The following is a 14,099-nucleotide window of genomic DNA, read 5'->3' as shown; positions in this document are numbered from 1 at the left end:
TAAGGGGGAGCTGAAGGGTGATGGTGATTCTTCTGTAGCTGCTTCCTGATGGTTAGAGGCAGCAGTCCCTGCCTGACAGGGTGTGAAATTCTCTGGCCGTTCTATTGAGGTTGAGGGAAGGTGGGTCCAGCACTATGGCTGGACTGGATGAAATCCCCACGTGACTAATACCTTGTTCTGGAAGGCGTTGATTCTTCCACCGTTATCCAATTTATAACATGCGAACCCCAAATTTGATTTACGAGTTCCAGTCTTTGTCAGATGTCAGGGAATGTTACTTGCCTCTCTGTCTCCTAGGCTCACCAAATACGTTAGCAGAACCAATGCTCTGGGTTTCTAGGTTCTCGGCTACATCACATAAAGGAATTTAAGGACATGGCATAGGGTAGGCAAGTGAGCAGAGTGAGAAACAAGAAAAGAGATAATATATACCCAAGACATGAGTGTGGGCATGCTCCAGGGTGAGACATGCCTGAAGATTTTTTAAGGGGGAAAAGAGTTTTGAATCATATCTTCACATTGCCCTAATTTATCTGTTATGTGACCCCTGAGGAATTGTTTTCAAATATTATTTGACTTTCATCCTCTAACACTGATGTTAGAAACATACACGTTCTTTTTCTTTCTGATTAGTGTCAGGTCTAAAATTCATGTTTTCATACCTGATCTCTTACTACAACTAATTCATACCAATAGTTATTCTTTTATATCAACTAAAAAAGGTCCCTGCCTTTCATGACTTTTCCTAATTGACAGCCACAACATAACTTCACCTTTTTCATTCTTTCATAAGGCAACAGCAAAGCTTGTACATGACCAATTCATGCCTTTTACCAACTCAGTGTGATGTATGGAAATTCCTTTATAAAAGCTGAATCTCACTGGCTTGGGAATGTTTTTGTGACTCTCTAATGAAGAGCAAAGTGCCCCAACTGCAGGTCAGCCAAAAGGCCCTGGAACACTGCAGGAAGAGAAATTGATTTAACCACACCACTGTGGTCTTAAATGCACAGCAGCTTTCCAGTTACAAACTAAGGTAAGAAGATGCAAGTGGGAAGAAGGAAAATGTTGGGTCATTTTTAAATTTTGACTTTGAAAATGCTTCAAAGTAGGTGGCACCCTCCCAGCCATCACCTTCTCCCCAAACACTGAGACCATGTCGTATTTATCACTCTCTCTTCCCTGCACAAAGCACAAGGCCTGAAATACAGCAAGTATTTAATAAATGTATTTCAGTGGGAAGGAAAGCTAAATGAACACTGGTATGAGTACTCCAAGAATATGATTTGGAATTACTCTAGATATTAAAGAGAAATTAACAGAAAAAGGAAAAGGGCATTGAATTCAACTTTCCTTTAAAAAAAGAAAACCCTCTAAATTTAAAAAGTACAAATAAAACAAAACTTATTTAAATGTTTGTTTCAGAGTTGTTTAGAGTAATATTTACTGAACATCTGATATGTGTGAGATACTATATTTGATGCCAGCTATAGGAGCAAATACAAAAGAACTGTATTTTTAGCTGTTGTTTGTAATCATATATATAAACATGTACAATCTTTATACAGAACTTGAAATGTGGTTTTGAGCGCTTTGAAAATAGAGACCTAAACATGTGGTATCTCTACTTTCATATCATTTATGCTTCTTTGAGCATCCTTGGGTAGGAATATAGACTCTAATAACTTATTCCCATGGGAAAATACAGCCTTCTTTAACCTGAAGTTTTTCAGGAACAGTTGTGGTCCAAAGGGAGGATTGCCTCTGCTCTATTCCCACATAGTCCACACTGTCCACTAAATAAAAGATTATGCCTTATATCCTTCAACTTTGTTTGATCAAAATCATTAGCTTGTATGCTTCAGAAGTTCAAAATATTATCTTTGTTTAGAAGATGACAACCACAACCACCACCACCACCAAGGAAAAAACAGATCCAGAGACTCTGCAGAATGGATTTAGGGAGGTAAATTGCCATACTTCCTAAATCTCAGTGCCAAAAATTGCTGCCAAGTTACATTCATTTAGCAAAAATAATAATAACATTAAGTCAGTAGCAGAAATACAAATGCTTATGGTTCCCATGAGGAAACACAGCAAAACAGGTATGAATTTTAAAAACACATTGTACTATAGACATGTTTACATTCCTGATGCCTATGAAATACAGGATTGTTACCAGTTTATGAAGTACCCTTATTCTATACCTTCATGTTAACACTACCCCTTTTGGTTTTAAATTCCTAATCATTTCAACTCCACCTAATAGACAAAATATATTTAAAACCTGATCTAAGTTTCAAAAAAGTTCTACTACCTATATAAATAATGAGGTATTGAATATTGTGTGTGCTTGAAAAAACCAGAGTAACACACACCTAGACCAGAATTAAACTGAATATTAGAATGAACAGTTACTCAACTCTTAGGCAACCCTTCTCTGAAAGTGTTGTAAAGTCATGAAAATTGCTAATAAATCTGAAAAGGAAGGAATCCTCCTAGACTGGCTTCAAGCTTTCAGTAGAGAATTAACACATAACATGCCATTTGTTTCCCAATTTTCAAACTCTCACTATGGCTGGAATATGACCAAACCACTGTATATCGTAGACCACTACTGATACTAAAAAATGTTTTAAGGTTTTGTGCAAATTTTAGTGTTTTTTTAATTAATTATTTAAATGTCCTAGTAATATCCTTAAAGGATCAGAGAACTAGGGAGCAAGGAGCCAGGATTTGAATGCCAGCAGTGTGAACTGCTATTTACTATTATGTTACGCTATGCAGTAGTCTTACAAAATGAAGTAAACCCATGGATAATTATCCAAACTGAAAAAAGAAAAATACAAAACCAAATATATCTGAGGGAAGAGGTGTGGGATGGGAAATGTGCTTCTCAAAGTCTGAGAGTTTTCAAAGAGAGTGTACTAATTTGTGCATTCATGTCAATAAATCTTTTTTAAAAATTAACTCCACTGGCATACAAGCTCCTCCATGGGAAAGAACATGCTGCATTCATATTTGTACCCCAGCTTTAAGAACAGAGGTTGGAACAAGTTAGCATATAGCAAAGGTATATTTTAATACACTTAGGTATTACTGTATTTATTGTGGAAGAATCATTTAAAAAATTATTATATTAAAAAAATAGGGAGGTGGATGTGGCTACAGCAGTTGGGTATCCACCTACCACATGGGAGGTACCAGGTTCGGTCACCGGCGCTTCCTAAAGACGACAAGCAAGACAGTGAGTTGAAACAACAGGCTGATGCAGAAAGGTGACACAACAAGATGATGCAGTGAGATGATGCAATGAAGTGATCCAACAAGGAAATATAATGAGAGGCACAACAAAGCAGGGAATGGAGGAGGCTCAAGCAATTGGGCTCCTCCACCCTATATGGGAGTTCCCAGATTTGGCTCCCGATGCCTCCTAAAAAGAAGACAAGCAGACACAGAAAGGACACAATGAATAGACACAAAGAGCAGATAGCAAGCGTAAACAATCGGGGGGAGGGGTGTAAAATAAATAAAATATATTTTTTAAAAATAGATAAATGAGCACAAGTAAAAAGCAAAACCAATTTTAAGAATTACTTGTTAATTGAGGAAATTTAAAACAGTATGAAAGAATCTGCATTAAAAATTTCACCCTAAGCTTCTTCCCTGATCTCCTTTCCCCACCCCCAAATGCAAGACTAGAACAAGGAGTTATGAAGAAGTAATTTTGATTTATTATGTCTTTAGTCTTGATAATGAAAATAAGAGATGAAGAAAAAACTATTAACATAATGTGAAAAGGAAGTTTAAAAGGACCAAATGGGGAAATAACAAAGAAAAAAAATAAGGAAAAAGTCAATTTTACCCCCTCCATTCTCTGGTGTCAATAAAACAGAATTAGGCCCAAAGCATTCACCCTCTAAAAAACTTTTTGTACAATATATTTTTTCTATATATTTCCATATTTTTCTCTATTTACTTGCAATAAAAATTAATACAGAAATAAGAGAAATATAATATTTATAATTTATAAAGTACTACTACTAATAATTAAATCCTACTGAATAACGAGGCACTCAAATCCCATCGATGCCAAAAAGCAAAAACTCTATTTAAAACTGCTAAAAAGTCACCAAAAGCATTACGTTGACAAGTGTAACATAGTCCGTGGACTGAAGAACACAAGTAGTACAAGAGTGAATACTTGGGAAGTGGACTTGGCCCAGTGGTTAGGGCATCCGTCTACCACATGGGAGGTCCACGTTTCAAACCCCGGGCCTCCTTGACCCATGTGGAGCTGGCCCATGTGCAGTGCTGATGCGTGAAAGGAGTGCCTTGCCACGCAGGGGTGTCCCCGTGTAGGGGAGCCCCACACGCAAGGAGTGTGCCCCGAACGGAGAGCCGCCCAGTGTGAAAGTTCAGCCTGCCCAGGAATGGCGCCACACACACGGAGAGCTGATACAACAAGATGATGCAACAAAAAGAAACACAGATTCCTGTGCCACTGACAACAACAGAAGCGGACAAAGAAGAACACGCAGCAAATAGATACAGAGAACAGACAAATGGGGGGGGGGATAAATAAATAAATTTTTTTAAAATGGAAAAAAAAAGAGTGAACACTGACAACATCTGGTTCCTTTTCCCTGATACTTATCGTTATGACAATAATAAAAATTCACATAAAGATATGTCATTTTATTCACTTAAATGCTAGTCAACATCCTTTTGGGGGAAGAAATTATTTTGGCTCCAATTTTCTCATTTCTTTCCCTTGGCTAAATTACGTATCCTGATGTTTATAACAAACATGTTCTCCAAATTTACAATCTTATCTTGTATTTTAAAATTTTTTCTTCATAAAAACAGGCCCCACAGTTCTTGATCATTCTCAGGACACCTCTTAGAAAGACAGCTATAAAAGGTAACTGAAATTTAATCTCTCAAGCAAATTTATAGCTTCAAATATCTTTGTAAGAGTTAAAGCTAAAAAGTTTATTTTTATTTCCACCAACTATCAGGATATAGTTTTGAATGAACACTCAATCTATCAGAATTCCTTTATATAGGAAACAGCATTATGGTATTATGAATATCTGTAAGTGATTTAATAGAGAATCCATATCACTAAATGGGATCCACAAAGAAATTTTATGTAAGTCTTCAACATATACAGAACTTATGACTAAGAAAACACCTTAGTGAATAAATTTAACAGATTAACTCTCAGACAGATTTGAACAAAGAATGATTTTGCTGGTAATTCTCTGAAATACTTTTCCATCGGACTCATCAGACTGATAAAACATAGCATGCTTACGATAACAAAAACACAAGGTATATGGTAGCCTTAAACCTTTACAGCAATTGCTTAGACATCAATTTACAATTGATGGTCTGTTTGCTTATCTTAGCCCATTAAAAAAGGCGGGGATTGTAACCACATTTCTTCTATCAATAGCCACTGATATTCGACTAACTGCCAAGAAAAGCTTCTTTACATGAGCTCATGTCTGTATCTCAATACAGAGCCATGTGTCCAACTACAATACAAACACTTGTGAACAAAACTGGCCACACCTGAGAGAATGTGTGCTTATTTCTAACTCAACACACTCTATTTAATCTCCAATTCAGATTAGATCCTCTTTCACATATTCAATTAGTTTTCTGTATGCTTCGGGCAACCAGCAAGTTATCAAGCCTCTGAATATAGACTGCACTGATGCAGATGGAAGGCTGCTCTAAAGGGCGATGCCTTTCTTATTCCCACAGAGTACCAAATCTAGATACTGAAATGAGTTGAGTGTTGGTGGCCCCAAGGGCTGACACGTTTAACATTCCACCTGAGCAGAGAAACTAGAGTTAGCAAGTATTATATAAGGCAGGAACCAATCCAAACTCCGGGACTTGATCTCATTAATCTGCGACATACCTGGTTCCTCCCACCAGGCCCCAAGGGGCCACAGCAGCTTCCCTTACTAAACCACTTAATCCCCTTTTACAATTATGCAACAAGAATAAAGTAGAGAAGTATTATACTACTTCTGTCTTCAAATCATACTACCAACTTAAAGGTCTTTTAAACATTTAGCTCTTTAACTGTTCCCACTAGTCTCTATGCAGTTTTTCTCTAGAGGACTTTGAAATGATGAAATGCTATTGCAGTGATGCATATTCTAATAACTCTTTTAAATCTTTTAAAACAAAAGTTTCAGCTATAGGAAATACTATGGCCTGAAGTGTCCTCACCCACCAGAAAGTTCCTCTATGTCACCAAATGACACCTGAGGCAGCTGTCTGATCACAGACACTGGTCATAGTGGATTGCTATGCAAATTTAGGGAGGAAAGGTGCACACTCAACCCACAGAAGCACCACTTTTCTCTCTGCACCCCTCCCTACTCCTGTTTCCCCAGCTTAAGAAGCTCTCCCTGGAGAAATTTCAAGAAGTCCTTTTAATTCCCAGACCATGGCTTGGCCTCCCCAAATAGTACCAGGGGCTGGAGAAGACTCTGGACCCCCCCAGTTTAGAGAGGTCCAGACTTTTGTCTCAAGTTTTGTTTTGGTGACTGCATTCTTGAAAGACGAGGGAGGAATGCCCAGGAGGACCTACATAAAGCAATACACACTTGAAGGAAAGGAAGTTCTAAGGCTCTCCTACAAAGGAATTTAATTCTCCATTGTGTTTTGAAACTTTCCTGGTGGATGAACTGGTTTCCTCCTTGTTTAGACACTAAGATTGGAATGAGAACATTTAATTGGTTCATTGCTTAGCTATAAGCATGCATATAATACTGAAGCAAAAGGAGGCAATACAGGGCAGCAAGTGGCCACTACCAAGGTGGTTCCAAAAGGTAGAAGACTCTATAGTCCTCTTTGCATTTTCTTTTCCCTTGAAATCTAAAACATTCAGAAAAATGAACTGTCCTAACATTACAAATGTCTGAATTTTCTGCTTATGAAAAAGAGAAGTTAGTATGGCTAACCCCCGGGTACATGTTTTCTACCTCCTCCCAGGTCCTCCAAACACCAGTCTTAACTCATTTAACCTCTCTATCCTCCCAATTTCTGTCTGTCTGTCTAGTCCCACCTTACCTTCCCCTTCCAACCCCATCTTTCAACCTGATACAACAGCAACTTGCTCCCCAACCTAGGCATGAGTTCATTTCCAAGCCAAAGACTTGCAAAGGTTCAAGGCATAATCTGAAAATCTCACCTATCAGCTCTCTTCTTTATCCTCTAAACCTTCACATTTTTTTCATCTTCATCATTATTTTCAAGTTTCAATTTTTCCTAAATATCTTTGGATCCAAAGTACTACAGGTACATTAATCTTCTCCCAGGACAGGCCTAACCTCCTTGCCATGGACACAGAGGCTCTTAACTGTCACACTTACTGCCCATAAATACCAGGGCCAAGGCCTTCTTTACAAAGGCCACTAGGAATAAAAGGAACTGTACTCCTTTCAAGGGCTCCAAAACATCTCTCCATCCCCATTCCTGGTTTCCTGTGAATTCTCATAAGAGCTGCATTTCTAGGGATTCAAAAGACTGTCCTTGTGTTGCTCCAATGATGTCACAGAAAGGCCTAGTAGTATTAACTCCAACTCCAACCTCCTGCAGTTCAAGACATGAGGTAACTAGTTGGAAGAACATGGCTCTACTGTTCTAACCTCAGCTGCCAAGAACCCCAGTCTAATTCTTTCTCCATCCCAACTTCTGGGGTAATCTTGGCCAAATTCCTACATACCTCAAATTTCTAATGTTTTCATGGAGAGGGTCAAAATGTTGCTTTTTCCTAGTAGAGGCAAAACACTAAATCAGCAGAAATGAGAACTTACTGATGACAGATGTTATATAAACAGATTTTTTAAAAAATTCTGTACATTTCTTTCATAATTAGAATATTGTTCTGGACCAACTCTTACTGCTTTTTTATTTCTTCTACATTTTTAAATTAGCATGAAAACAAAACTAGGGTCTTCCAATTAATTTCTCTTAGGTTAGCATTATCTGATCACAGGTTTGTGGGTTTTTTGTAACTGTGCCTAACAGAAAACCTACTTGTAACTGTGCATTCAAAAAATAGTGTCTGATTGAATTCCTGCACAGGAAATCACCCTTCATTTTTTTCTATATAATTTCCTTATAACCAAATTTTCCAGTTATATATCTCTCAGGATGAGTTCTCAAGAATCATCAACAGATGCATGATAATCACAGATTATAATAGTTTCTAAACTATGCTATTTTTTACCTTGAGGGATCAAACACTCTTTTTTGGAAGTTAATAATAGCAAAGAACTTTTCCACCTCTACATTCTAGCTAGAAACTGGATTGATTTCTAGCCACAGCCTCAACCAGAGACTGTTAATGATGCCAACGCTAGGTTTTATTGCTACTTATGCTTGGTTACTATTTCTCCTGACTGAAATAAAAATCTTAAGACAGAAGGATATAAAAAGAACTTAATATATGCCATCATTCAGAAAAACCACGATCTTCCATTTAAAAAATTTTTTTTCACTTAATGCAGTAATTTATTACGATCATTACAGACATAGATATATATATGGGGGGGGTAGGTACCAGGGATTGAACCTGAGAGCTTGTACACGGGAGACAGGTGCTCAACCACTAAGCTATTCCTGCTCCCTGGTAATTTATCACAGAATGAAAGAAAACTATATATAAGCAAAAATTTTTTTTTACATTTTTGACAGATTTTTAAAAAAATTTTAAATGCATATCTATAGACAACTATTATTAATAAGATAAAAAGATGAAATAACAATTTTAAACTGCCTGACAATCCAGAATATCTCATTTGTTGTCTAAATTCCCATTTTGAAAGTTGGGAAATACTTTCATCTAGATGCCAATCCAAAATCAAAAACAAATTTTTAAGACAGGAAAGTCCCCCATGTTTGATTATGCATCAGGTTGTAGTGATTCCTGGCAGTTACGTTTATGTGAAAAAATAACTGTTTAAATTATGTTTTCAGTTTGGGGCTTTAAAATGTTTTTATAACCTCTAGATTTACTTCAGGCCATACCACACATTGGAAAAGGTAGAAAATGTATATATAATTATAGGAAAAGAAGTTCTTCTCCATCAATTTTTTCCCAAATCCTGATTACTTACCTAATAAACTTCTCTAAAGCTCCCTGCTGGTGAATACTTCTAGTATCCTCAGTATGTAGTCATGGATTCCTACGGCCAACCTCAGACCTAATAAGTCAGATTCTGAGGGTGAGCCTTGGCACATGCTTCCTTAGCATGAAAATAAGTTATTCTGAAACACCCCAACCCTGGATGTACATAAGGACAAAGTCAGACATCAAATAATTAATTTAGTAATTTGATAATACCTCTAAAAAAAAGGCCAAGATAGTTGTCATCAAATTTTTTGTAATGTATAAGTCACTATTTGTAATTGTTTCACCTGTACCTGCCTAACACGGCACAACTTTTAAACCAATCTAAAGTAATGATACAGCTCATCTCTCCATAAAAAAGTCACCAAAGACCCAAAGCCAGATAGGATATCCAGTTTTCAGTAACATCAGTCTCTTCTGAGGCCAAGCCAAAAATATCTCCTGAGCCAAATAAAGTCCTTCATTATAAGCCCTTTCTTGGAATAAGCATTTTAAATGGGTTGTAGTGGTATGTTGCCTAACAGGTTAACAAAGGATGCTCATCAAATAAACCCATTATCAGCAAAGAGAAAGCAGGACCTGAGAAAAATGCACCATATCAAAAGGAAGTTTTGATGGAAAACAGGCAAAGTGCAGAAAGCCCTACTAGAATAAATAAGTACTGAAGGCAAGAATGACAAGACAGAAACTAAACTTGTCTCTTTTACAAATGGATAGGTCAGAGGGTAAAAACAAGATTTTTACTCAAAGATATATGGTCCTGAATTATTGTGTAACATTAATTAATATCAAGATAGATAAATCCTGCAATCATAAATTCTATGGATAATGAAACACTCTGCACAAAATATACAAGCCTATGGGAGAAGAATTGTACGCATTTCATTTATATTCAAAGGATTAAGTACAAAGATAAACTTACTTTCCACTATACCATGTAATGTCTGAAGACACTAGAAAATTCTACAGCTACCCCTTCAAATGTTACAAAATATCCAGTCTACCTTATACATGAAAAGTACCTCAATTTGCTAACATCTAATTTCTTTTTTTTAAAGATTTTAAAAAATTTCTCTCCTCCCCCCTCCCACCCAGTTGTCTGCTCTCTGTGTCCATTCGCTGTGTTCTTCTGTGACCACTTCTATCCTTATCAGCGGCACCAGGAACCTGCATTTCTTTTTTTTGTTGCACCATCTTGTTTTGTCAGGTCTCTGTGTGCGGCGCCATTCCTGGGCAGGCTTTCTTTCGTGGTGGTGGCTCTCCTTACAGGGCGCACTCCTTGTATGTGGGGCTCCCCTATGCTGGGGTGTCCCCTGCGTGGCATGGCACTCCTTGCCAGCATCAGCACTACCCTTGGGCCAGCTCCACATGGGTCAAGGAGGCTGGGGGTTTGAACCGTGGCCATCCCATGTGGTAGGTGGATACCCTATTCATTGGGCCAAGTCCGATTCCCTGCATCTAATTTCTTAATGACTTTAGACTTTGTAGTCGCTACTCTCGTTGTTAAAGGGTCCACTGTAATATACTAACTACAGTGACTGGAAAACTGTCTTCAGCATAGACTGTGAATATGTGGAGCACAGGTAAGGATTAGAAATGCAGTTTCCAAAGCACTAGTGCTTTTTTCCTCTCCACTATGGGATTTTTCCATTGCTCTCCTAAATGTGACAATTTTGCAAATATTCACATCTATGGGCATACTCTATGAGAAGAGAACAGGCTCAAATTTTAAGACTTAAGAATGTACTTCAATGCTGTAGAAGCAGGTTCACCAAATCAGCTACCACTAATCTTGACCTAATGGTGACACAGCCATGATAGAGACTTTCCTTTTTTTATTAAGGTGTAGTTTTGCATTTAAAATTCTACAAACAGGGACGCTGCAAGCATTTTACCTAGAACAAAGAATAAGCCTACGGAAGAATAAGCATTGGAATATGAATTTGCGAGGACTTAATAAAGTACTAGATGGTCTCTAAGGTTCCCTTCAGTTCAAATCTTCCTTAATTCTGAGTAACTTTACCAGACTACTCTTAGCATAATTACAAATAGAACTTGAAAGAAAATTCAAACCTAATTATAATCAGCACGGACAGGAAGATGGCAGTAAAATAAAGTACTCTGAATTAGGGACAGGGAGTCTATAATGAGTAGTTCACATAATCAACCCCATGAATGAAGCACAGCATATAACGAAGTCTGGCTAGGGTTTGGGATATAGCAGACAATGTCTCGTCTCTTGGGTAGCAACTAACCCACCCAAACTGTCATAAGACTTTGGCTTCATTAATGCTATACTCTAACTACCTGAAATAACGAACTACCCACAGGAAAGCACAGGTCAACTGGAGAGCGAGTCCCCTGATTTTGGCGTGAATTCTCAGTGACAGTTTTCCCACTTTCTATCCTGAAAAGGAACCCAAACACTCAACACCGCAAAACGGTAAGGCATTTCACGCATACATTGTGACTCCAGCACTTCTGGTCCAAACAGAAGCCATCGTTTTAACTAGGGCTGTGGCAGTTTTCAGGGCATCGTGCTGCCTCCTGCTTTGACTCGCCTCTAGCCACATTGTGATATCACAGTGACGGAATCTTGATATTTAATGTCTTCGACTGGAAAGCTGGTACTATTAGGAAGAAGCCTGCACGTCCTGCGGAGCGCCTCAGCAACAGCCAGGAGGGCGGCAATGCCGGCAGGCACCCCTCTCGGGCAGGGCTCAGCGCGGCTTCCCGCAAGTTTCCCTTCCTTCCACTAATGAGCCTGCCAAGTGGCCCACCCCCACACCGCCCTATTAGGAAAAGTCACGCCGGCAACTCTGAAGGACAGGGGACGAGCGCCTGGCGCACCACAGGAGTTGGGTTTGGCAAGGGCCACAGCTTAACCCTTCCAGCCCGAGAGCCGGGGCAGACACAGCCAACTTTCTAGCCGCCCACTCCTCTGTGCACCGCAGCCCAAACTTTGCCGTTCGCCCTCCCACCCGGCTGCGCCGCGGGGCGCTGGGTCCCGGCCGCACCCAGCCCACCCCCACCCGGGCCTCCGCGGGGCTGGCCTTCACGCGCGGTCCCCCCAGCCACTGGCCGCCCCCGCCCGAGCCCCCAGCTGCCGCCCCCAACCCCCGACCACCGCCCCCAAACTCTTGCAAGAAACCGGTGATGCGGGCGACTACAACCCGACCCCGCGAGTCACGGTTGCTCGCGATCCACTGAGTCCGAGAGAGCCCAGCCCCCGCGCCTCGGGCCTCCCACTCACCATTGGTAAAGGACTCCATTTTACCCCCGCCTCAGCTCGCTGCAGCCAGAGCGCCCGAAATTCCTACTCCGCGAGCTGAAGCGGCCCTGCCAACTGAGCATGCCCAGCGCGGCCCTGAGGGTTGGCAGGGAGGTGCCGCGAGGGGCGGCGCGGCTCCGCAGCTCCGCGGCTCCGGGTTTTTGCCGTGGCTGCAGGAGGAGAGCAGAGGCTTAAAGGAAAAGCGCTGGGGTTCAGCCCCTCCAGGGCTCCGAAGAAAAAGAGGGAAGGGGCGGGCTTGGACTCGGGGCGCGGCCAGGTAAGCCCCGCCCCTTCCCTGAGGGCCTGTGGCTCTGGCGCTCTTCAGTGCCGGGAACTGCCATCAGTCATTCAGCGAATGTGGAAGGGCCTACTGGGTCTGCGCCTGGGGCGAGAGGCCCGGATTCCGGTACGGCGCCAAGACCGTCCCGGCGCCGTGTAACCTACGTTCCAGAGACAGACAATAAACAAACACAAGGCTACTGGCGGACATGCCCTGCAGAACATTAAATCAGGGAGATGGGATGGCGAGTGAGTGGATGCTGTTTCGAACGGCGTAGAGAGGGCAGGCCCTGCTGAGCAGGTGCCTCTGAGCTGAGATTTGAAAGCAGAGCAGGAGCCTGAGGCCGAAGGTCGCTCTCCGGAACGCGAAGCGTCGGTTTCCCTGGGAAGATGACCTCCAGGGAGCGCAGTTCGCCAAGGCCCAAGGGAGCGGGCGCCTCGGGTCTTCTCGGCAGGGTCACCCCTACGCAGCTGGGGGGGAGGGGGGGTCCCAAGCGGTCCGTAGCCAAGTGAGGACCGAGATGCGCGTAGGCCCGGTGGGCCCTGGGTAGGGTTCTGGGTTGACGGCTCTGGGCGAGGCCACTCGATGCCGGCGGTTCACAAAACTCGGCGCCGGATTTACAGGCCCGGGGCCGCGCACCGCAGGATGTCAGCGGAAAGACCATGGGAGGGGAGGGGAGGGGAGCCTCAAATCAACACCTGCGGCTCGCGGGGTGCGGGCGCTGGGGCCCGCGGCCAGGCCTTGCGTTGCCCTAATAGTCTCCTCCCCCAAGGATTCACGCCTTTGCCTCTAGCCAACATTGTTTCCGAGGTCAACTCTTAGCAACCCCGGCAATACTCGGGAACCGAACCTCTAGGCGCCGCGTTGACCCCAGGGAGGTTCGCTGGGGTTCGCTGCTTCTTCCTCCCGTGCTCGGTGTGCGCATGGCCGCCGCCGCCTCTCCTCCCCTCCCGCAGCCCTGGCCCCTGCAGCGCCCTGGCTCGGCTGCGCCTCGCTGCGCCTGCCAACTGTCACACGTCCTCTGAGGCTGTCAGCTGGAGAGCGTCGGGTGCAAATAAGCCGGCTGCCAGCGCAGTCTGGGAAAACAGGGACCGCCGGAGTGTGGCTTAACCCGTACAGGAATTAGAAGTTAGAGTCACAGAAATAAAATCGAAGCGCATGGCCTTTTTCAATATTGTATTTAAAAATATATACTGTATTACATCACTCCTTCAAAACCTCCAAAGGACACCAGTTGCACTTCGAATAAAAATTGGAAACCCCTTATTCCAATTCTGGGACCTTATCTCCTATACTTCCTCACTCTGCTTTAACCAAAGAAGGCTTCATGCCGTTTCTGGAAGTCTCAAAGTTCTTCCAGCACCGTTAGCCATTCCTTTTGCACG

The 14,099-nt window shown here is 42.0% G+C and overlaps 1 protein-coding gene across 2 annotated transcripts in view; it reads right to left on the bottom strand.

The window, feature by feature from the left end:
* Window positions 1–13,657, bottom strand: part of LNPEP (leucyl and cystinyl aminopeptidase) — a 124,725-nt gene extending 111,068 nt beyond the window's left edge. Inside the window, exon 1 of one of the 2 annotated variants that reach the window (XR_009180639.2) lies at window positions 12,417–13,657. Coding sequence is in view for 1 of the 2 variants with exons in the window: in XM_004455952.5 (XP_004456009.1) it covers window positions 12,417–12,435 (19 nt within the window). In the remaining variant the exon portion in view is untranslated. The remainder of the gene's footprint in view (window positions 1–12,416) is intronic. The other variant, XM_004455952.5, reaches the window with a different exon arrangement.
* Between the last annotated feature and the right edge of the window lie 442 nt (window positions 13,658–14,099).

The sequence above is a fragment of the Dasypus novemcinctus genome, chromosome 2, assembly GCF_030445035.2.
Source record: "Dasypus novemcinctus isolate mDasNov1 chromosome 2, mDasNov1.1.hap2, whole genome shotgun sequence".
Taxonomy (NCBI): Eukaryota; Metazoa; Chordata; class Mammalia; order Cingulata; family Dasypodidae; genus Dasypus; species Dasypus novemcinctus.
This window is presented reverse-complemented; position numbering and strand designations above follow the sequence as displayed.